At 42.8% G+C, this 25,080-nt stretch overlaps 1 protein-coding gene and 1 long non-coding RNA gene across 3 annotated transcripts in view; one reads left to right on the top strand and one right to left on the bottom strand.

Moving 5' to 3' along the window:
- Window positions 1–15,328, top strand: part of ppp1r1b (protein phosphatase 1, regulatory (inhibitor) subunit 1B) — a 30,801-nt gene extending 15,473 nt beyond the window's left edge. Inside the window, exons 2-5 of one of the 2 annotated variants that reach the window (XM_083780045.1) lie at window positions 7,286–7,369; window positions 7,531–7,606; window positions 9,603–9,740; window positions 13,263–15,328. In XM_083780045.1, coding sequence (XP_083636171.1) covers window positions 7,286–7,369; window positions 7,531–7,606; window positions 9,603–9,740; window positions 13,263–13,417 — 453 coding nt within the window. In that variant the 3' untranslated portion in view covers window positions 13,418–15,328. The remainder of the gene's footprint in view (window positions 1–7,285; window positions 7,370–7,530; window positions 7,607–9,602; window positions 9,741–13,262) is intronic. The other variant, XM_083780046.1, reaches the window with a different exon arrangement.
- On the bottom strand, window positions 13,913–17,777 carry LOC310869356. The gene is made up of 2 exons (XR_014570150.1): window positions 17,614–17,777; window positions 13,913–16,220 (listed from the first exon to the last, which is right to left on the bottom strand). It is a non-coding gene; the product is annotated as an uncharacterized lncRNA (long non-coding RNA).
- Window positions 17,778–25,080: the final 7,303 nt, after the last annotated feature.

The raw sequence follows: 25,080 nt of genomic DNA, 5'->3' as shown, positions 1-25,080 counted from the left end.
AACTGACTGGGGTCGAATTTGTCTTTGGTTATACTGACAAGATGTTGTAACAGTATTCTTTCAAGTGATTTCATAATCACTGAAGTGAGAGCTATGGGTCTGTAATCCTTATGTTCTTTTGGACATTGGATTTTGGGTAGTGGTTTTATGTGTGAGGTTTTCCAAGACAGGGGAATTGTGTGTGTGTCTACAGAGGTTTGGAATATTGGTTGCCACACTGGAGCCAGCTCAGATGCAAAGTGGTTGAGGAGAAAAGCACTGCATTCATCTGGCCCATTAGCTTTCCTTGTGTTAGTACACTGAAACACTTTCCTTACATCCTCTTCAGTGATGGTAATTCTGTCTGAGGCGGCAGGTGTTACAGTGCACTTTGAGGAATTGTCCAATGATTCAAATCTGGCGAAAAAGGACAATTCCTCAAAGTGCACTGAAATACTCAAGGCTGTAACACCTGCCCCCTCAGACAGAATAACTAAATATCTAATTATCCAAGTGAGTGATAGACCTCTTATCCCATATCTTTGAAGTTTTGTTAACAGTAGCCTATTTCAGACATTTTCCTTTTTGAGTGGTGCCTAACCGCTCCAATGACTGGCCGCGTGTGTCTGTCAGTCTGTTTGGATTATGAACAGCTGCAATACCGCTGGCAGCCAGCCTGCACTGCTCAGTTCACACGGGTGTGATTTATTTTTTAAATCTAGAAATATACGTATGGCATATTATTTATTTTCAATAGCAGTTGTTACAAAATCCAATAATGCTAGTGAGGTCCTACTTTGTCTAAATATCAACAGTATATCCATACTGTTGGTCATAGAGATTTAGTTTTATGATAAAAACATCTAGCCTTGTATATTGGAATAGTGGTTTGAATTTCGTTTGGAAAAATGCCGGTTGTCAAAGATGGATTGCAGACCTGTGTAAAGGGTTTCATCACACATTCAATAATGTTCTTAACAAGCGATCATATCTATACTGCTGCAGTCAGCAGTGACTTCTTACCCTTATCAACTGACTTCTTACCCGTAAAGGAGAATTTCAGAGTAGGTTTCTTTCCGCTTAAGGTGGGGGAGGGAGGGAGGTAGAGAGATCAAAAAGCCTTCTGGACCTCTAAGGCCTAATTCGTGACCGCTTTATGACGGTGTCGCATGCTGAGACCTACATTTTTGTGCGAAAAATATAAAGTTTAAGTGCTGCTTCCTCTATTATATCAGATATTTGTTTTCAGATATAGTAGTGAGATGTCCTAATGTGATGAAGACTTCCACCAGACATGCATTGCTTCTACCTGTCTAGGGAACGGGAGACCTGACGCAGCATTCTCACAGTTGTCTTTTGCAGTGAGGGCAGATTTTCTACAATCGCTACCCCTGGAGATTCTTATGATCGTTAGTGCTGGTATGAAGGCATTACAGTGACGCTCGTGTGAGAGGCCTTTCGATTTCTCTCCACTGGGTCCCCAGGGGCCGCTCAGATCTAGTTTATGCTGTCCTATAGCTGTTTTTAATAGGCCAGGCCGTCAGTGTGCCAGCTTACGGGGGCTTGCCTCTGAGGAGCAGACCCAGATGAGCCTAATCTGCACCCAGCAAGCTAAGCAAGAGTGTGCTAAGCCATCGCGCGCTGTGCGCGCACATCTCAGTGATTGTGCTTTGTCAATATGGATGTATAGCTCCTTAACGTCTTCGCCTCCAATTAAAATGCGTCGACTGTCATAGCCATCAGTATTTTTGAATGGTCTCTTTCTCGTACAATCCTGAGTGTTCTCTTTTAAAGAGTAAAATTCTCTCTCTCACTCTCACACACACGCACGCACGCACAAATTCAGCGTTGCCATTTTATCCAACTGCAATCATCAACTGATATAACTTATTTCCCAGACAGCAGTGTGTGTGTGTGTGTGTGTGTGTGTGTGTGTGTGTGTGTGTGTGTGTGTGTGTGTGTGTGTGTGTGTGTGACGTGAGTGTGTGTGTGTGTGTGTGTGTGTGTGTGTGTGTGTGTGTGTGTGTGTGTGTGTGTGTGTGTGTGTGTGTGTGTGTGTGTGTGTGTGTGTGTGTGTGTGTGTGTGTGTGTGTGTGTGTGTGTGTGTGTGTGTGTGTGTGTGTGTGTGCGTGTGTGTGTGTGTGTGTGTGTGTGTGTGTGTGCTATCAGCTGGCCAGATTCAGTGCTAAATGGCATGTGCATGCTGCTGGTAGCCACAGGGGGAGGAAGCCTGCAGGGAAGGACACACCTGTGGAGCTCATGAACTTCCCGCTGGCAAAATAACCTATTCTGTGGAGGAAGGTTGTGGCAGTGTGACAGAGGGCAGTTATGTGTTGTGAAGGCTGTGACAGAGGGTAGTTATGTGGATGCTGATGCTGACTAATGACTGTGAGGCAGTTGTGGGCTTAATCGGAAAAACGTTGCGATCTAGATTCAGACATTCGTGCTACTGCTGGCTGTCCAATTCATTTGAGTTACTCTTATGCTTTTGCTACAAGAGTGAGACTTTAAGAGATGACGTCTGTTTTAAAGCCACAGTAGTTGACTCCAGGCATCACATTTTGAATGTAGTAATGTTCAGACACTACAGACTAAAGACAATACATATTTTCATGAGACAAATGAAAATCGCGTGAGATCGTGATCTCAATTCTTGTGGAGGAACGTTGAGATTCATATTTGAGCAAGAATGGTGCAGCACTAGGAGGGGAGGGGGGTTGTAATGTCACAAGTTGCGCCGCAGTATATAGCGAGCATGGACAGTAACACAATGTTACATAACCAGCACAATGTGTTGCTCTGAGGCTGGAAAATGGCAAGAGTTGGGATTCTTTTGGAGGGTGGGGGAGGTTCAAGGGGCATGTTTAGAGAGGACACCCATTATAGACTTGTAAATGTCGCTAACAAGACACACAGCCTTGCACACATTATGCACTTGCACACACACACGCACGCACGCACACACACACACACACACACACACACACACACACACACACACACACACACACACACACACACACACACACCCTCACACACACACACACACACACACACACACACACACACACACACACCCTCACACACACACACACACACACACACACACACACACACACACACACGGCTGTGGAGGAGGATTATATTATGCTGCTCTCTGACCTCAATTATCACACACTTTCCCAGCGTGTGCAGCTCTCCACTCCTAATAAATAGCCCCGCTGTATTGTCCTCATTACCCTCATTCAATTATGTTAATGATGCGTAGCTTGTGAGCTAGTTCAGGCAGATATATACCCAGGTGGATCACATGCACACGCACCACTCTGTGGGTTATACACATGCACAACACACGCACGCGCGCACACGCGCGTCGCACACGCATACGCATACGCACAAACACACCACCCTGTGGGTTATACACATGCACACACGCCACTCTGAGGATTATGTAACTGTGATGTGTCAAGCAGCAGACCAAATCTCTTGCTGTCTGTCTCACGCCACTTTGCGCCCACCGCCACCCCAGCAACACCAACTTCGTTTCCCCTGTGGGTTTTATTTCCACTGATAGAAATCATTCCTATAGAGCGTTTTTTCATTAACAGTGGTCTCCTTGCCAATTTTATCAGGAGAGAGAACAGTTATTAGAACAGTGTTTCAGTTCCACATTTTTTCCTGCTCATTTTTGTTTTGTTTCACTTGTTTATCCTGTATCCTGCATTGACTGAAACAAACATTTTCTGTCTGCTAAAGAACTGGAGAGATGGGTTGACAACTGTTTCATAACAACACTCTAGTCTATTGCAATGATTGCTATAGAGCTGCTATCAGAATACAGAGTTATTTAACACTTACTTTAACAACAATAACTATAATGATCACTCACACCAACCTATGTTTATGTTCAAAACTACATTAATATTTTGGTGTGCTCTGGTCGTTGTTGCGCACAGAAGATAGCTGATGTAGAAGCTTGTAGATCTTTTTTCAACATGCGACACCAGCATGCGAAGGAGTATAAATTAAGCATGAATGTGCTAAACCGGGACTAATATGTAGCAGAGCCTGAACACCCATTGTAAATGAAATGTTTATCTGACTGAACTCTTAAGACGTTTACTGTGACAGTCTCTCTCAGCAACACCATGTCAGTGCAGTAAGATAAGTAAATAGAAAGAAACCAACAGATCTTTTCCGTGTTGCCAGATGTACGATAATTATTGTATTTCTACGATAGTTTTACCCTCTGTACGATAAAAAAATATTAAATGCCTGAATATACGATAATTTCGCCATATCACAAAAAAGTCTGTGAATTTAATAAATTCCCTTGCTGCTGATTCGGGATCCGGTTTGGCTTTTCAAAATAAGTCAGGAAATCTGACCCTAGAATCTACATTTTTTGGCATTAAAAACACTGGTTGCGTCTTTCCAGTCCAGTTTCAGCCTGTAAGGTCCAGGAAGTAGCCTAGCTGCTTCCACGCAGCATACGTGATGCGTTTTTGGCTCATAGGAATCTCAAACAAGGCGATAGTTTTCTTTCAAATAATTTTAAGCCTCCGGTATGATAACTCCAAACATTTCCCATCTGGCAACACTGGATCTTTCTCGGTTGACTTTACCTCTCATTCCCAATTAGAGTGCAAACCATGCGCTTGTGATGTTATGAATTTAATTGTGGCTCTTGATCCTGCTTACAGTATCTCATTCATCATCTGAATGAAGCAGCGACAGCGGCTGAGTGTCTGAAAGACAAGGAGAGGGAGAGGCTGCATGGTTGGAATGCTGAGGACCAGGACAGGTGGTGAATGGCAGGGCAGGAAGGGGCTTAGGCATGGTAGCATCTGGTGTATGGTTAACTGCACTACTCTGGCTTTGCCATAGTCTGCACTGTGAAAGGCGAGGTGGTAGCAGGTGTCAATAAGGCAGAAGCAGCGGGGTCCACAGCAGCATCCAAACCCCAGGCTTCCTGCAACTCTCCAGGGTAGTGGGGACGGAGTGTGACATGTGGATGTCCCCTGCGGAGAGAGGGAGAGAGAGCTTAAGAAAGAGAGAGAGAGAGAGATAAATGGCTTTAGAGGGGATGGACAGGAAACATAGGCCAGCGAACCTGAGCGTCATAATGAAATTTCAGGGATTATGGAGTCCAGTGACGGAGATGAAGGGGGCGAGGGGGGTTGGCGGAGGATAATGTCACTGTCAGGGATGGATATGGACGTAAACAGGATAACGGAAGGAGAGGATGGAGTGAAATGGAAATGAGAGGTGAAAGAAAGAGAGACTAATAGTGGTATGGGTGCTACAGGCAAGGCAGGAGAGTGGGAAGGGACACGATCAGATCACAACGCGTCCTTGGCGTTATAAATAAGCGCAGAATCGGAGCCCCCGTTCCCCCACTGCCTTTTCATGTTTGACAGCGGTAGCTTTCCACTGGGCAACCCCACCGGCCCTGTGCTTTGGCAACATGCACCTATAGCGGCTCTGACGCACTGCCTTGTTTAACAAGACAGGAGGGGGATCTTAACAAAAACACACTCCCATGCACAGCAAATGGGAGCCAGGCGACTTTCTGGATGTTATCGTTACGTGGTGCCTTTGAGCAGTGGGGCCATACACTGCCATTAAGGTTCACCTCATAACCCGGACGCTCCTCTGCTTGACCTTCCAAGCCTAATCAGGCAACATTGCTGGTCAGTGTGCTGTGTTGTAATCCCAGAATGTTTCCAATGGCTATTATGGTTTATTTACTGTTAACCATTATAATTGTGGAAAAGAAAGTCAAAGCCTTACATTCTGCCCTCAAATTAAGTATTCTGTTCCTTGCCTGAGTTATTGCATCAAAACGTTAGTCTGACTTTATACTTTGCATGGCATTTACCATTCTAGCGGCTCCTGTACATTCCTTACCTTCAGTGATTGTTGTACAAAAGTGTCGTGTCGTGTCGTCAAAGTGAAATCGCTTTTGGCTCTGTGTTGTTTAGAAGCCCCTCAATGTGTGATTCATTTTGGTGTCGATCAGAGTCATCAGACATTGTTTTTGTAAATTGTAACCCTCCCGCAAACAAGTGGAATATGGACGGACAGACAGACAGACAGACAGACAGACAGACAGACAGACAGACAGACAGACAGACAGACAGACAGACAGACAGACAGACAGACAGACAGACAGACAGACAGACAGACAGCACATGAACATGAACAGCGGCAAAGCCTGGCGTCCTGGCCGTCTGACGAACATAACTACAAATACACATTTGTTCATGTGGACAGATTATAGCAGACTATAGACTATACAGTGGGAAACTCCAGTGATGAAGTGCAGAGCTTCAATCAGTCTTTACCCTCTCAGGCAATCAGCCTCAGGCCTTGGAGGGAGCAGCCCACGGGTGGAGAAAGAGGAGGGGAGTGGCTGGCCTCATAGCATGGTGCTTGGGGCTAGATAACCCCCATCTCCCCATCTCCATGTTCTCTCTGTCTGTGTCAATACACAATACTGGAGATAACAGCATGTATAACAGTACAAAGTAAACGTAAAGACATCTCCCATATTTACATAGGTCAACTACGTCAACCATTTTCCTGCTCATGCACGCAAAAATGTCTGTGTGAAGCAAGCATGCAGAGGCATGCGTGTACATGTACGGTAAGCTTCACACACAAGTGTTTTGATAGTTCACAAACAACTGTGAATTAGGCTACTGTGAAGAACTACTAGAATTGCCAATGCGTGTTCACTATACCGTGTAGTGTGCAAAATGACATAATGAGACCTTGGCTAAGTTGGCTAGTACTAGTACTTGACTGTTTGCCTGGAGACACATCTGGCCAACTGGCCAGAGATCTTATTGAAGTCAGTGGCAACTTTGGCAAGTGCTGTGATGTTTTCATGGCAGCCGTATTGACACAGAATAGTGGGTAAAAACTGGTTTTACCAATGATACTACCGGTAATTAAGGTTCCATTCCATTTAGCATGTTGACTTGACCTTTCCAATGAGCCAACATGCATAATAGCAGCACTCTCCTCGTGAATGGAACAGAATTGGTACCTGTCAAAATGGCAAATGTGGAAAAGGTTTTTTTGGTAATGTTTTGGAAAACTCATTAGATGAATAGTCATAATACTCACATCTTTGTGTGTGTGTGTGTGTGTGTGTGTGTGTGTGTGTGTGTGTGTGTGTGTGTGTGTGTGTGTGTGTGTGTGTGTGTGTGTGTGTGTGTGTGTGTGTGTGTGTGTGTGTGTGTGTGTGTGTGTGTGTGTGTGTGTGTGTGTGTGTGTGTGTGCGTGCGTGTGTGCGTAGATTCGGCGCCGGAGGCCAACTCCTGCAACACTGTTCAGAGTAGCCGACCAGGGATCTCCTGAGGATGACCAGTCCACCCATCAGGTAACGGTCAAGTCCAAACATTGAATAGTTATTTTTCTCACTCAGGAATATAAGACTGTACACAATTATGGTAACTTTAGGCATTCATTCACAGTAATATGTGTGTACATTATGTGTGCTGAAGAGGTTGAAAAAATGCGTCAATCATCTCCCATTTGCAGTGGGTAGTGGGGGAGAATGGAGTACTGAAGCCTAAACGCGTCAATCCAAACGTGTATCAGCCACCATCGCTCAGAGGTACGTGTTAACATTACTAACTGCACGTATTTGTTTATGTGTATTGTGACCTATCCTTGTGTTAATGCCCTTTTGTTTTGCCTTGCTTCGCTGCAGTAGACTCACTTTGCTTTCTGGCTTTCCGAGCTTCAATCTAGGGCGGTGGTCGTGCGTGGTGGTGGAGGTGGTGGTGGGGTAAATGCATGTGACAGATGTAGTACAATCCTCGTCTGTTTTTTTTTTTTTTTTTTTTTTTCTTGTAATTGCATGCACGTGCATGGGTGGGCCTATAAACATAGACTGTGTGTTTTCTATGCACACACCAAGTGAGTGTCCAGGCATTTGTGGCGTAGATGGAAGTAAAGAGAGGAAAGAGAGTGGACAGAGATTAGAGCCTAACAGCTGTGTGACGCTGAATGTGAGTCTGCGAAACTCTGGATCATCCAGGATTACAGTGTGCCATGCATACAGCTGTGGTGCGTGCGCGCGCACGCGCAGCCACGGAATAAATAAATAAATAAAAAGAAAAGAAAAATACAACCTGAACTCACATGCACGTGTACTGTCACACAGAGTGCTGCTCCTAGCAGTGTATCAGTGTGTGGTGATTAAGTCAGAGAGTCGCATTTGAGGTTGTCAGCAGAGGTTCATTAAATAAGGATTCCGCAGTGGGCAGTGTGGCATTATAATGACCCAGGAAGGCTGGGTTCTTCCTGTGCGTGCCCTTCACACGCACGCACAGAGAACAACTTGGAGCAAGATGGATGGGGGATCGGAAGTGAGACAGAGAGAGAGAGAGAGAGAGAGAGAGAGAGACAGCGGTGTATATCACTATGATTTCTAATCACGTAACCTACAGTACCTTTGGCCTCCACAAACAGGCCACCACAGCAACACAGGCAGCAACCTGCTTGTGTGTGTGTGTGTGTGTGTGTGTGTGTGTGTGTGTGTGTGTGTGTGTGTGTGTGTGTGTGTGTGTGTGTGTGTGTGTGTGTGTGTGTGTGTGTGTGTGTGTGTGTGTGTGTGTGTGTGTGTGTGTGTGTGTGTGTGTGTATGCGAGCGCGTGTGCTTGAGTGCGTGCCAGCCAGGGCATGGGTAGAGACCAAGGTGACCGAGACGCATAGACGGAGAGAAGAGGGAATATGAAAGATCAGAAAGAGAGAGAGAGAGAGAGAAAGAGAGAGAAGGGGGCGGAGGACGGGAGGGAGAGAGCGATTGAGAGAGGGTGGACATTGTGAGTCAGCAGTGTTTAGACAGAGGGCTAAATGGAGCGAGACAATGGGAGATAAAGAGGTGATAGAAACAAGCAGATGGGGGAAACTGGGACAAGAGAAGGGATAGAAAATGACTGTGTGACGCTTCTACAGAGCCATCGCGCACGCCTGTAAAGATCATAGTGAAAATATGGTGTTACAGTAAGCTACCCATCTCTGCGTGTCTATCTGCTCTTCTAAGTGCTTGGCATAGTGCCTGCCTGCATGTGTGTGTGTGTGTGTGTGTGTCTGGGCAGACCTTAGCGCACAGCCGCGGACAGAAGAAGCTGCGTTTTACGTCATTTCCGAGTTTTTAGATGGTGGTTGGAAGCTCCACCCCTGCGGCTGACTGCTGCGGAGGAGAGCGTTTCCGGGAATCTGTCCGTCGCGTCAGTCAGCCGTGGAGGTGGAGCTTCTTTTCCATCCACCAGCTGTCTAAAAACTCGTAAATGACGTAAAACGCAGGTTCTTCTGTCCGCGGCTGTCCGTTAAGGTGGAGGTGTGTGCGTGTGTGTGTGTGTGTGTGTGTGTGTGTCTGTCTGCCTGGCATGCATTCAAACACCCTTTTGAAACTCGGTAGCTAAACAATGACAGTGTTGATGCGTGGTGAAACAAAAGAAAACGACCAATCCCTCTTTTCCCTGTGTCTGTCCCTGTGTTCGTGTTCCTTGTGTGTCTTTTGTACTGTGTATGTATGTACGCACCTGTGGGTGTATGCATGCATGCGTGTGTGTGTGTGTGTGCGTGCGTGCGTGTGTGTGCAGCTGTGCAGAAGATGGCTGAAGCACAAATGCAGAAGCTAGGTGTCTACCCTCCCTTGGAAGACCCTTATGAAGGGGAGGAGTATGAGGACCACTGGCAGAGTGAGGAGAGGGAGGACACGACTCCCACCAAAGCTGCTGGTGAGAGGGAATCTCTCTGTCAACAGGGACTAGAGCAGTGGTCCCCAAACTGTTTAGCCCGTGACCCAAAAGAGAAACTGGATATATCGCCCTGTACACAAACTAGTGAAAATAGCAGATCTATGAGCTCAGATATTCTAGATCAGCTATTTTCTAATTAATGGAATTTCTTTTATTTTTTTTCTTCATTGACATTACTGAAAGAACTCATTTGATTTTGTTATTGATACATGAAAAGATATGCTTTTTTGGGAATGTTTTTTGAAAATGTTGAAATAATCATTAAAAACAAAATGTAGGAAACTACTTAAAGGACCCATTTAAATGGTTCCCGACCCACTATTTGGGAAACAGTGGACTAGAGTACTCTCTGCAGCCACACACTACCTACACCGGCCTACACTGATGACACTTAATTACTTAATAACATTCTTTGTCACATACCCATGGCCCGTGACAAAATATGGACACAGGGAGCTGTCACGTAACTCATTGGTTTCTATAAACCTGTTTTGAAGCTACTTTTTCAGCTAATTCAAATCCACCATCTTGGAACTTCTGGTCCCGAAAAGCACCGCACCGGAAACGTATGCTATTGGCTGGAAGGGAAGCGACGGGCAGGTCTTTACTCAGTAGAACCAGTAGAAGCATACCCTACTTTATTATTTAAAGATAATAATGGGACCATAATTTATTAAACGCATATCATGAAAAAATACTTTAAACTAGCGATTGAAAACATAAAGTATTTATGTTCACCATTTAAGTGAATGGTTTTGGCCAAAACCACATTGCTTGAATCAAGTGCAGTGTGTAGCCAGCAGGAGGAGACATAGTGACATCCGCTGGGCCATTAATGAGAACTGCAGGGCTTATCTGTCTTGTGTGAGCCTCAATTTCAAGAGCTCTCCCTTGCCGCCTGACCCAGCCATTATTTTACTTTGATTAGGGGAGTCATAAATGGACAGAGAGGGTGAAGCGCCATCAACCCTGGGACTGAATAATACAGCTACTAGCTGATCAATCAGCCAAGCTAGGCTAAAGTGCTGAACTGAGTAACCTCGCTGCAGATTGTCAAACATGGACAAAACTTAATTAAAGGAAAGTGCTGATAAAATGCAATTATCTTTGTGAATAAATATGGCTTGGGTATGTGTTAAAATATTGCCTAGCTGGCATTTGTTGTGCAAACACACTTCGCGTGCTTTACCAATTCACTAGCAAATAATATTAAAAACTAAATTAGCTGAAGCTGCTTTGATATGCTTCCGCGACCATAATGCTTGTTGTAATAACTGCTAACTTTGCTTTAAAATACAGTCATCTGTGTGGTTAAGACTTGTGCGTCAGAGTAACATAAGCTCCTCCACAGGCCTGGCACGAGTTCAGATTAAGCTCTTTGCATTGAGAGACAGGCTTCCCTGATGTCATACTCCCATGTTGCCCAAGTCCAAAGGGCACGCTGACACAAACAGGGAGGCGTTGTATCTAAACACCAGCACCTCTGCCAATTGAAACAGGCTTGGAAGCCGTCTGTGGAGAACAAGAGCTTAATTTATACACCCGTCATATGATGAATTATAAATCAGGCTTTTTAGACTGCTTTCTGTCTGGTACTCTGGATTTCAGGATGTTTTTTGCACAGGATGTCTGTTTCAGCTTCTCTCCTTTTTTAATACAGAATAGAAAGCTTGTGCACATTGTGCATTTCTGAATGTTGTTTGTTTGGGCCAAGTTCTGAGCCTTAACACTGCAGGGGTCTGAGCAGGAAAATGCCCCTGCAAGTGAAATCTGTAGTGAAAAATCCCTTTCTTTCTTTCTTTCTTTCTTTCTTTCTTTAAGGGACCAAGAAGTCACGAAGTGACTTTGGTCACTTATTGTCTTTGTGTTTTTTTCCTTCTTCTTCTTACGCCAAAAATAGCAGTTCTGCCTGAACCGTGCAGTAGTTTTTTGCAAAACGCGGGAATCTGGTAGAGGGCCATGCCAAACGGTGACTATGCAAAGCCCATGACCATTGGCCAAAGGGTGGCGCTATAGCACTCAATTGAAAATGCAAACTTTGAATGCGCATAGCTCATGAACCATTTGACCATCTGCAATAATTCGATACACATATGCGTCTCCTCATGGCAAACAACTTCCGTGCTCTGACTTTTGACCTCTGACCTTTAGATCACCCTCCATTTTGAATTATATGAAATACCGTTAAAATATATCTCCCCCAAAATCTTTGATCAAAATGTATGAAAACGTCTACACGTGAACTTTGGACCTATACGGACAACAAATAATAGTACATTATTTTGAGTGAAAGAAAATTCACTTTTTATGAGCCGATGAAAATTGCAGTTTTGTGAAAATTCTTCTTCTGCCCCTAATACATACATGCAGCGTCATATGCTTATGACATTTTACAGTATGGTAGAGGGTCATGCCAAATAGCACTGAAAGCAGTCTTACTCCAATTGGCCAAAGGGGGGCGCTAAAGCAATATTTTGAAAATGAAACCTTTGAACAGTCATAACTCATGCCTCGTTTGGCACTTGTTTCCACATGTTCCTTGACTCATGGGGAACACATCTGTCACTTTGACAAGTAAAGCTCCGCCCTCAGTTTTCCGCCATTTTGAGCAGTTTGAAGAATGCTTATACGTGATTTCTGCCTGGTTTTTTGAGCAATTTGCGTGAAACGTTCTACACACAATGTATGGACCATTATCTGAAATTCCAGTTGAAGAGAACTTTGTACGTGAAAGCATGAACAGCGAACACACTGTAGTAATGGATAATGACATGCCCAAAACTCTCGCCCTGCGAGGTTGTGTGTACCGGGTACCGACAACTCAGCCCATGAGTCTTATTTGTGCATATTGATCTTATTGCGTATTGTCTTCTTTCTTGGTCCCACCTTATCGCTATATTTCTTTCTTTCTTTCTTTCTTTCTTTCTTTCTTTCTTTCTTTCATAACAAAATCACCTACTTGTTTTATCCACCCGAGCTGAGGATGCCCAATCTCCCTATAGTATTGTGAGCTCAGTGCAATTTTTCATCCAGAATCACTGCTCTGTCAGCCCAGATGGCAGCCTCTACCTATAAATCCATTCTTAGAACACTGGTAAAACAGGTTTATGGTCTGATTTTCTGCGATCTTTGATTTCTGTTCATCTGTTCTTTCAACACTGAACAATTTTATAATCAAGACTCTGATACAAGGAGACAAATTATAGACAATACAACACAGCAATACAGTATGTGTGTTTCTGATGAAAACATTAAATCTTCATAATTGTATCATCCCAGGTCTAATTTTCACATTGACTTACCAACAATTTTGTAGTCGGGTTTTAAATGAGTTTCACAAACTGAATTAGCATGATTACGGAATTCCTTCCATCTTTTCTGATACCTGGATGCTCAGATATTCAGCACAACAATATAGAAAACGGTTTCTCCCAGAGAGGTTAACTTGTGAACGCTGTGGCCGATAATATATGCTTTTAAGACCAGTCCTTGTTTCTTCAGACCACCAAGAGACAGCTGCCAGTGATGCATCAGAGAAGGTTTCCTGCATGCCAGAGACTGCCAGGCAGATCGAAGCAGGGGATGACGAAGGAGAAGAGGATGAGGAAGAAACTAAGAAAACGAAAGAGGACGAGAAAAGACGGGGGAATAACTGAAAGGGATGGATGGGCCAAACAACAGGGGGCAGAGTGGAGAGAGAGATGGTGTTTTGTGTGAAGGGGTTAAATCTGTGTCAAAAGTGTGCTCTGAGCTCAGAAATAAAAGAGAGTGAGCGTGTTGAGTGTGAGTGAGCTCTCTAGATGAGCGACTGATTGAATGACAACATAGATGCTACTGTATATCCTGCTTTGATTAAAAATCAAACATGTGTGCATCAGCAAAGAAACACTTAATTCTTAGCCTCAAAATGGGGAGGGGTACAGAAACAATGAAACGGTGTGGAGGAAGAGGATGAGGTCTCAGATCGTCAATTAGAAAACTCGGACTAGCACACTAGCACACTATATCCAAAGACAAACCCAGCTTTATTCCAGCACTGTTAATGTGTCGACTTTCCATCAGATTATAACCTCATGGGTTTCATTGGGTTCTGAAGATATTTGAACAGTCAAAACCTTTATGGAATAAAGCTGGTTTTGGAGCATTTAATAAAAGTGTGAAAGTAAGGACGGCTGTAGCTCACAGGTTTGCCTCCTGGCCCCGGTCGAAGTGTCGAAGTGTCCCTGAGCAAGACACTTAACCCCTGCCCCTCCCCCCTCCGTGGGAGTAATAAGATAAATCGAAATCAAAAGTCAGATTTTTCCAATTGATGTTTGTTATTTTCTACTCTGCACCTATGATGTTTTCTTTGGTTAGTGTGTGCGTCTTTTGGATACTCAAGCCAGACAGAAAGTCTGTGTGTGATATGGTCCATATTATGAAGTCAGAAATTATCTCCTACCTAAACATCACGCAGAGCAGATTACAGACGCCACAATGACTCCAAGGTCTCCATGATAAGTTGTCATGGTCAACATAACCAAATATCCCATACAGTAGATAGACTAACACAAGTCCTCTCTCTTATATGTCCTGTGCCCTCACCTTTCACCACTTATACACATGTTGCTTTATAGGAGGTAATGACTGCAAGAACAGAACACACACACACACACACACAACTCTCTTATGATCATCAATAACAAAGAGTCAGACTCTCTCTCACATAACCCCCTTTAAAAGTACTTGAAACTCGTTTTCGGTTCCACATTATTTTTTAACCCCTGGCCTAGATTGTAGTCTGATCAGCAACATGATATTGAATGTTAGGTCCCTCGTTTAAGTTGGCTTCTCCTGCCATCTTGTGGTAGAAAATATGCACTACAATGCTATTATTGCCCTAAATCCCAACTAGCTGGCTACTGTCAAAGAAAGTGTGTATTGTGTAACGGTAGTCATGAACATAGTGTTTGTGTATGGTTATTACATTTAGATTTAAATCAGGACTTTTGATTTATTTGAATATTCTTGTATTTGAAGGCAAAGCTACCTCAAATTTTTCAAAATACCCAACCATTGCCTCTGTACATTACACTTTTTGAAGGTTTCACAGTAAATTGATATATTGATAGGGAATCAACATATTTCTTTAAAAATGTATCCTATATTGTTGAATCAATTGGGATGTCCCAGTGCTTGGTAAACCTCTGTGTTGACATTTTTCTATTGTCATTTTTTTTAACTGTTCAGTTGACTTGTGTGTTATGGTTCTGTTTTGAGAGATATTTTTCTAATCTATTGCCCAATGTATGAGTATCCTAGTACGGCCCTGTCTGTATTTTCTACATCCAATGTGATTGTGATACCAAATGGTTGGCAAAAGTCACAACACAACCTCTCTCTAGCCAATTTAGACTTCAGCGACGAAGTGTTGTGTGATATCAAATGACACTATGGTGCTTAAGTAGGCTATAAATTAAGCTTAACACCCATTATTAGGCTAATCAATATGTTTTTCTGTCCCTGCTGAATGGAACAATAAGCCTGGACATTAAAAAAAATTCTACGAAAGCATTGCCATCACTTTACACATTGTCAGTGTGTCTGATTTACTTTCCAGTGAACATACTGTGTATCTGTTTATTCTGTCATTGCTGGACAAGCTTGCGACATTTCCAGCTGTGCCATAGAAAGTCTGTCTCTTACCATTTGTATAATATGGGCTATTGTTTGTACATAAAGACAACACTTTTGTAAACTCTGGCCTTTGACTAGGCCTCTGACCTACCTAAAGTCAAATATATTGTGAATACATCATATGACAATCAATTGTGTTGTGTCTACAAGCTTAGAACACATGGGTTATGAGCTTCGATATATATATTTTTGCGGTGGCACAAATCAGACTTAACATTTCATAATTATTGGTAATGTGGGCTCCACTACTCTTCCTTAACGCAAAATGTAGAAGTGAGGGCACTGTGGCACATTTGGTGGCGCTGTCGCCTCACAGCTATAAGGTCCTGGGTTCAATTCCCGCTGGGGACGTTGTGGGTGCTGGGGGCGTGTTCTCTCCTCTGCGTCATCAGTGCCCATACCGTGGGTAGGGTTGGCAAAAGGGCCTTTCTGTGTAGAGTTTGCATGTTCTCCACGTGACCCCTATAGGCGTATAGGGTAGGTACCCTCACAAAAACATGCAGTAATCCTGGTCTCTATACTGCCTCCCCCTGACCAGCCGGGGCGCCGCCTGATGGACGGGAAAGGAACCTGGTTGGAATAACGTGTTCCTTCATGCACTACTCCAACTGGGGATCAACTTCCCCTTGTCAGGTGAAAAGAAAATGCTGGACACCTCATGCATAGAAGGAAGCATGAGGTCAGTCCGTTGCTCTCCCCAGGTTGTCAAGGGAGTGTAGCACCCAGGATTACATTAGATAATTTAATTAATGGATTAATAATTTAGAAGTGAAACTAAGGGCGCTTTCACACCCAAAGTTCGCTTAGAAGGTCCGGATCAAGGACCAAGGACCAAATATTTGCATTTTGATTTTGGTCCGTTTGGTGTTCACACTGGACTTTGTAAAGCGTACCAAATATGTAAACAAATGACACGTGGACATGTTAAGCGAACCAAATAGTGAGGGGGAAAAGAACATGAGGGGAAATCACTGTCTACAATTTTTGGGGCAACCTTCAGTCACACAGAGAGAGAAGAGAACAGCAACATGACAGGCAGCAACAACTTGCTATTGCATTCATTCTTATTAATTATTTTATTAGCCAAATAAGAGCAACAGATGAACAGAGGAGCAGGTGTTTGAACAATAATGTGCTTGCTGCTGAATGCTGATGCATAAATTCACGGAGACGTATAGCCTACTACAAGGTATCCCCGATAAAAAGGACTTTTCTTCCATGTGTGCACCTTCACCCATGTTATTTCTGCGCATCAAATCGGCGCCGCGGCGGGCATTTCCATGTCATCTTATGGTTTGGTCAGTTGGTTATTGAGCTTCAAGTCAGAACAGCTCCGCTGCAGCTAATTGAGTTGAACTAGTTTTACGTCTTTTGCTATAGTGATGTAATCAATTAATCATTTGGGACCACCTGTGTATAGCTTATTTAACATTGGCTTTTTCTCGATACCTGCGGCCTGCGCGACATGGATGATTTTAAATATTTCTCTGTCTCTGCGTCTCTCCCATATAAATATATGGGTCTCTCCCCCAGTCCCCTCATGTGCGTGCGCGCCCACGCGCCCACACACACACACACACACAAAAAAAGGAGGGGACACGAGTTGAAAGAGAAACTCGCATGAAGATTCATGCATCGCAGATTCGCATGCTTTGTCATAACTTTGCGTGGCGGCGGCCAGCGCATGCTTAAAATAAACAGATCTACAAGCTTACATCGTGTGCCATACAGTGGCGTACACCATTCCATGTCGATAACTTGTACATTTTGCGCATGTGAACCTCGTATGCTGCGCTGCGCCTCGACATATACTGTATGCGTCTACTATTAAAATCAGACTGTCAGCTGTCATATGATCCCCGTAAAAAAATACATGCTTTTATAACTATAATTATTAATGCAGCCTCACAACTGCCGACGCCCGACGGCTATTTTGCCTATCGTCCTGTATTTGGTCCTCTATAAAGTCCGAATGCATTCACACCAGTAACGAAGCGCACCGTGGTTCGTTTGGAAGCGAACCGAGTTCGGCCTTTTTTAGCGGACCATGGTTCGTTTCTTTGATCCGCACCAGAGTTCGTATGCACGTTCACACCAACCGAACCAAAGGGGTAAGCGGACCATGGTTCGTTTTAAACGAACCAAACATGTCCGGTGTGAAAGCGCCCTAAAAGACAATCAGAATCTACTCAACCATGCAGGCTACTAAGAGGGTAGGATACTAGCCTACTGATACATTTGACAAAATTACAGTATGTCACATTATCTTTGTGTCAAATGATACATGTATACATGGCAGGACAGCCATAGTTATATGAGGTATATATGATAGAAGAGGACTCAAACCTACATGTGAGTTGGACTAATAAATAGATGAATGGTTGCATAACTCTGAGAATGCTTTTTTCCTTCTCTCTTTTTCTATTTTGTTTACATTTGTAGAGCAGAGCACATTTAAATATTATAATTAACATTATTATTTAGTCAGGTTCCCCTTATTTATAAGGGGCGCCTATAATGAATGAAACTTTATTGACAGCCGTAGCCAGTAGATGACAAACAACAATTAAAAACATACAAAACAGTTACAAATAAATACATTGGTTCATAAAACTCTCGTAAAAAATAATAATAATAAAAAATCTATAGGAGGCACTCATACCAATGTTTCCACATCAAAGAGCGGTATCTAACAGTGCTAAACCTAGGATTAGTCAACACCTTAATCACGTTATTATGTGACCCATCAAGTCTGCTTTTAAAGCTGAACATGAGGTTTCTCAAGAGAGCCTGGAAGGTGGTTAGACCAGAGTCGCAGAAGAGCTGACTAGCACTGCCATCCCTAGGCTTCTTCAGGAGAATCCTGAGGGCATCATTATAAGCCACCTTTAGCTTGCGCAGACTCTCTTTTTTATAGTTCACCCATAAGGGGGCTGTATACAGCGGGGTGCAGTACGCTCTATAGAAAAAGATACTTGTAAATTGACTTGGTCCCCAGCACCGTATTGTGAGGGCAACAATACAATACCCCAAATTAGCAGATCTACGTGTCACATTGTGACTTGTTGTGAGCTTGTAGCTATTTTTGGCAAAATGATTTAGTGTAGACAGAAAAAAGCGGCCCAAGTACAGATACAACTGAGGTCCAGTTACTATAAGTCCAGAGGATTTATACTGTATATGAGTTGTTTGAACTTGTAATAATGTGTTATTGATTGGTTCCCCAAAATAAGGGGGGATGTCCCTGGGATGAGACACATGTCCCATGTCCCTTTGATTGATATGAGACACTGTCCTATTTATATCAATTCAATAAGGGACTGGGACATGACTTTTTGTTTCCATATAAGTAGCCATAGGTTGGCAACTTGGCATCCCTACCTGAACCCTACTTTGTTATAAAGAAAGTGAAGTGACCTAGGCTAGGATATGGTCTGGCTGACCTTTGGTCCCCTGGGCCTCGGCCCAACAGGGACCTAAAACCTGTCATTTAGACAACCTCTGCCATGAATGATTTATTTTGTGCAGACTGTGCATTTGTCGACCCAGTTCAGTTCTGCTTCTCAGGGGAACTTGAGGAAGCAGCCCACAGAAATATAGAAGCAAGACAACACTCATTGGGCGAAAAACGGCCATATAGCGGCTCCGTCTTTTGAGCTAATTTAGAACTTCCTGTCTGAGAGCTAGCTAATTTAAGACATCCGGTTGCCTTCAGAATAAAATAAGGTTATTTAATTAATAATTATTACATTACATTATTAGTATTATTATTACATTACAGTTATTGTAAAGACACACATTATGTTTCTGTGTAAAAATAAGTAATTAAATAACATCAAAAAGTTATCTAAATGGATAAATGCTATTCACTGGAGTGAATATTCTATTATATTCTAAAAACGACGTATAAATCCTAAAGCCTTGTTTATACTTCACTGTGCAACGGTCCTATGCTGGACAATAGCAGATATGCAAACTCACAGCACATCTCATTCAAGACACTGAACTTGCAGATCTGCCATTTTTGAACACACTATAAAGTTAACCATTTATCATGCTGCTCTACGTGGCACTGCATTCTGTGACATTAAACCAAATGGCATTTTCCACTCTATGACACTACTGTTCTACATTTTTGTCTAATAAAATAGGCTATTAATTTAATCAATCAAACTGCATTAACTAACAGAGATACTACTAACCAAGCTATCCATGTCAACATGCTCTATAGGAGTCTCAATAACAGGTATAAGTAACGTTTAATGTTTAGTAATGTTTAATGTAGCAGAAGAGGCCATTCATTGAACAGAGTTTTGCACAATTTTAACATCCCAGATCGATTGAAATATGAATCTACTGTGCTGTGCTACACCATGATATATTAAGAGTACAATAACATTCCATTGTGAATAAAAACCTATTAACCACAGTGTAATGCTAAAGGTTTCATCACAGGGCTGTCTGCTTCATGTAATATCATTAAAAGTGTTGTTGGTGACAGTCAGAGCCGAAGAGTTTGATCAATCCTCATGCCCCCCCCGCCTCCCCGCAGCCCCCCCCCCCCCCCCCCCCCCCGCCGCAGCGCGGAAAAAAATAAGTTGTTTTCGCTGGTACTTTTAAAGCAGCTTCTATAGGCCAATGTCCAAGCCAAGGTGAGGACTTTCAGGAATATATTATTTTTTATTATGAGAGAGAGAGAGAGAGAGAGAGAGAGAGAGAGAGAGAGAGAGAGAGAGAGAGAGAGAGAGGGAGAGAGAGAGAGAGAGAGAGGGAGATGGGCGCGTTCGGAAATAGCGCACTGAGCCCACTGTGTAATGCAAACTAATAGGCGAGTGTGCTCCGGTGTGGTATTTCCGAACGCGCCCTTTATGTCACGCCTCAAGAACAACTACAAAAGAAACAGATTAGCACTTTTTAACACCTCTTGGACGGCCGGTGTCTCTCAAGACAGACTGTTGCCTGAGGAACAACAGGGGAGGCGCTGTTTTCCCGAATATTTGACGATGGGATTCTCAGATTGCCGGCGGAGAGGTCCAAAATGTTCGGAATTCCCAGAAAATATGTAATGTAAATGTAAAATGTCCACGAAAATCTTCATGGGGGCCGAAAGGGGCCCTAGGATTCTTCATGGGGGCCATGGCCCCGTGGCCCCCACAGACTCTACGTCGCTGGTGACAGTTATATGAGTTGGAAGCATTAAGACCCATTTTAACCCTCAATGGCTTCCTTTCTGACAAATAACGTTATTGTAAAAAAAAAAAAAAAGATTCACGCGTTCATATGTAGCTATTTTGCATTAGAAGCGGATGGGACCAAGGGACCCGGATGTAACGTAAGAGGACTACAATAGATTCGCGGTTAAATCTCGCGGGCGTGGCCTCACACCGGAAGGAAGTGCCGCCGCCCTCAAATACGGAAGAGACGCGTGGAGGTAGGTTTGGTCAGTGTTTGTTTGGAACGTGCCACGTCACCATCGCGGGTCCGTCTTCGGAGCAAGTAAGTGATTAAATGTTATTTAATACTTAACGCTGTTGTTGTTTGTGTGTTCAAACGTCTATCACTTGAAGTTACTTGTTATGATGTTTATATATGATGTTTGTACGAAACTGTAAAACAGTGTTTCAGTAGCCGAATGGTTAGTGTCGAAGGTTTATAAACAACTATGCCCGGCCTCAATGTTTACTAACCGTCGACAGTACCCACTCGACTACCGAAACACGGCTTTAAAGAGTAGTATTTACATATCTAAACACAACAAGTAACTTCAAAAGTGATAACATGTTTGAGCCACGGACCACCATTTCACATTAATAGACTCTCACAATGGTGGTCAGTGGCTCAAATGGGTCTGAGAGACTAGATGGCCTCAAATGGTGGTCTGTGGCTCAAACGCTGAATAAATAATCGACTAGAGGTGAAAATAGTATTGTTTGGTAGGTAAAAGGACAAACATTCTGTGAAAATTGGCACGAAGCAACAAACATTCTTTGAAATTGGTGGGAAACGATCCCGGGCACTCATGTTAACAAAGCTCAGTCACTAACCACTATGCTACAATCAGCATTATATAATCAAAGGATCAAAAGTAGCAATCTTCTACATTCTCTAATTGTGTAGTTTTTTTGGAAATTAAGCAGATGCTTAACAACAATTGAACTATTGAGAGTGTAAAGATCTACTATTGGGGTCAATTTGGTTACCTAAATTAAATTGCTCTGTATTGTGACAGTAATCATTGCTATAGTGTGTGTTCAGTAACAGTGTTAAATAGCTCTATAGTGTGACAGTAATCATTGCTATAGTGTGTGTTCAGTAACAGTGTTAAATAGCTCTATATTGTGACAGTAATCATTGCTATAGTGTGTGTGTTCAGTAACAGTGTTAAATAGCTCTATATTGTGACAGTAATCATTGCTATAGTGTGTGTGTTCAGTAACAGTGTTAAATAGCTCTATATTGTGACAGTAATCATTGCTATAGTGTGTGTTCAGTAACAGTGTTAAATAGCTCTATAGTGTGACAGTAATCATTGCTATAGTGTGTGTTCAGTAACTTGCAACACAGCAGCCAAGTATATGCAGAACACATATACACGCATTTGACATAACACAAACAACAAGACAATTTACATACATAAAGACATGAAGAAAAGAGCAATATCCACCGCTTAGATTATCCTGTGGCTACTACAACTCCTGATTAAACCCTTTTCTATTTATTAAAGAGCTGGAGAGACAGGAATATTCCTGTTACTGAACACACACTATAGCAATTATTACTGTCACAATAACTTTGTACTTTTGCTACTGATGTTTGTGTGCAACATTTGAGCTGGTGTCAAGTCACCTTAATTCAAGTGATAGATTATATACAGGGGCATGCCATATGGTCTACCTGCACAGCCTTTGTGATTACTGGTAGATCACGATGTACCTTTTGGGCACCCCTGCAATACAGGATTCCTGTCCAGAATTGTTTTTTATTAAATATAGAGGGTTTAAGTGTAGGGTTTGTCATGTTGGTGTTCTCTATAACTTTTCGTCCTGGGCATGACGTTAAACTGTCCAGTGTAACTCCAAGTTACATGGGGTGGGTATGGTTTGAGAGTTTGTGATGCTCAGTTCTTTTTTTGCGTCTCGGTTCCTCAGGTGGAAGCTGCATAGTTGGGTTTTTGATGGGTTGGGTTTCAAGTGGCTGGTCGTTTGTTTAGATATTGAAAAGGAGGGGGGCGAGCGCGCTACCTTGTGGGTAGCCTGGAACTTTTCCCATGGTTGAAAGGCATAGGGAGGCGGGGATTAGCCTCCGGCGAAAACGGCCGGAGTTTTTTGGTGCGCCCCTATTGGTTCACCAAAATGTCAATCAACCCGCTCCCCGACTCCGTCCTCCCCTTTCCTGCCTGTGTAACCATGTTTATATGCCCGAGTAGAACACACTAAAAGACAGGAGGTTTAACAACAACATTGAACATTACCGAACGCTCGACGCTGTTAAACAACTTTAAAAGTATACAATGGACACAGACCAAGAAGACGTTAACGCTGCCATCATACAGGCTTGCAAAATACACGGTGTGGACTTTTTGAAGGAGCTACAGCAAGTTATTTTGGAAACGCTTTTGTCAAAGAAAGATGTACTCGGCTGTTTGCCTACAGCGAGTGGAAAATCTCTGATTTTTCAAGCATGGCCTACGGTATGCAGTCTGTTATCGAACAAATATCCAGACAAATGGCCCAACGAAGCAATGGTTTTGATTGTTTGTCCACTACAATCAATAATGGATGAACAGGTTAAAATGTTGAACGCTAAAGGACTGTCTGCTGCCTGTGCTGGTAAAGACGAGAAGACCGACGAAAGAATTTGCAAAGGAGACTTTTCTTATGTTTACGGCTCGCCAGAAACTTTTGTTGGCAACGACTTTTGGAGAACAGCCCTGCAAGCGCCTTTGTTTCGAGACCGATTGATTGGGTTAGCTGTTGACGAGGTACACACAATCGTGCAATGGTGAGTCTAAAGTTGAGATTTATCTATACTATAACGTGTGGGTCCAATGCTGTTGTACAGCAATGTGTTCTATTAAGTGGATTGTGTTTTGACTGTCCCTTATTTGATTTTTTACCAAGCCTAGCCCTGGAATTGCTGAGATATTACATACATTTTAATTAATGTATTTCAACCTTTTTAATGTATGAAATCAAAGCCATTCTATGGCTATATTATGCCATGCCATTTTCGCGTTTAAAAGCTACTCAGCAGTACATTTATATCTGAACTGCCAAAAGTTGCAAAAGAAAACTAAAGGGGATGGTGTCACATGCTTTTGTATTTGTTGTCAACATGCTAATGAAACAAACTGTATGTAAGCACACAGTTCTATTAGTTAATTTCAAGTAGACATAATTCATGGCATATATTTATATATATAACAGTATTTAACCACACTTTGACCGTTACATGTCCCCATTTGTGGTAGTCATGGTGTAATAAATATAAGATGTAAATATAATAACAATAATATAATTATATATAAATAATAGGCCTATCTGATTTACGTTGTTATTGACAACTTGGTTAAGTGTATGACTTTGATTGCAGCTGAAAGTAGGCCTGCATAAAACATTGCTGAAACCAGAGAACAATAGCCACACATTAGTCAACCGAAACTGCATATATTTGGCACATTAGCTATATAGATAATTAGATATAGATATTATGAGTGTGTGTAAAGCCTGTCCTCTGTTTAACAATATTCCATGTGTCTTTCTCTCAGGGGTGAGACAACTGGAACAGCAGAACCTTTCCGAAAGTGGTGTGGACTCGTCGGGGAACTAAGATCACTGCTACCAACGTCTGTACGTGTACCACTGCTGGCCCTCACAGCAACAGCATCCAAAGACATGAGAAAGAAGGTTGTGAAGAACTTGGGTATGCATGAATATGTGGAAGTTGTTAAAAGCCCTGACCGGGTGAACATCAGGCTGGCTGTGAAGAAGATCTCTGCTGATCCATTAAAAACATTTGCATGGCTCATTCAGGAACTAGAGTCAAAGGCACAAAACACTGAGAAGCATGTAATATATGTTAAGAGCATTGCTGATTGTGTTCTATTGTACTGTGAAGTTTTTAAACTTAACCTAGGTAAGAAATCACGGTTTCCAGTTGGAGCTAAAGATCTGTCCGGGAGTAGACTTGTAGACATGTACCATTCTGAGACACCAAAGGATGTACAACAAGACATTCTAAACTCGCTTCAAGACCCTGCATCAATTCTTCGAGTTGTGATCGCCACATCAGCTCTGGGCATGGGCGTAGATTTCAGAGGGGTTAACCATGTTATTAATTACGGACCACCCAGGGACATTGCATCCTACATGCAAGCCTATGGTAGAGCAGGGAGAGATGGTTCAGCTGCACATTCTCTAATTCTATATCATGGAAGACAGTTAATGGCTTTATCTGACCAAATGAAGCAGTATCTCGCTGATGAAACAACATGTAGACGAGCTAAACTATTAAAGCTTTTTGATGGAGAAAAGTCTATCCCTTTGCTTGTCCCCCATAACTGCTGTAGCAACTGTGCAAAATCTTGTATGTGCACAGAGCAATGCAATGGGCAGATGAGTGCACTAGAGAAACACGCTGGGAT

Source organism: Protomyctophum parallelum (assembly GCF_964188405.1).
Source record: "Protomyctophum parallelum genome assembly, chromosome: 13".
NCBI lineage: Eukaryota > Metazoa > Chordata > Actinopteri > Myctophiformes > Myctophidae > Protomyctophum > Protomyctophum parallelum.
This window is presented reverse-complemented; position numbering and strand designations above follow the sequence as displayed.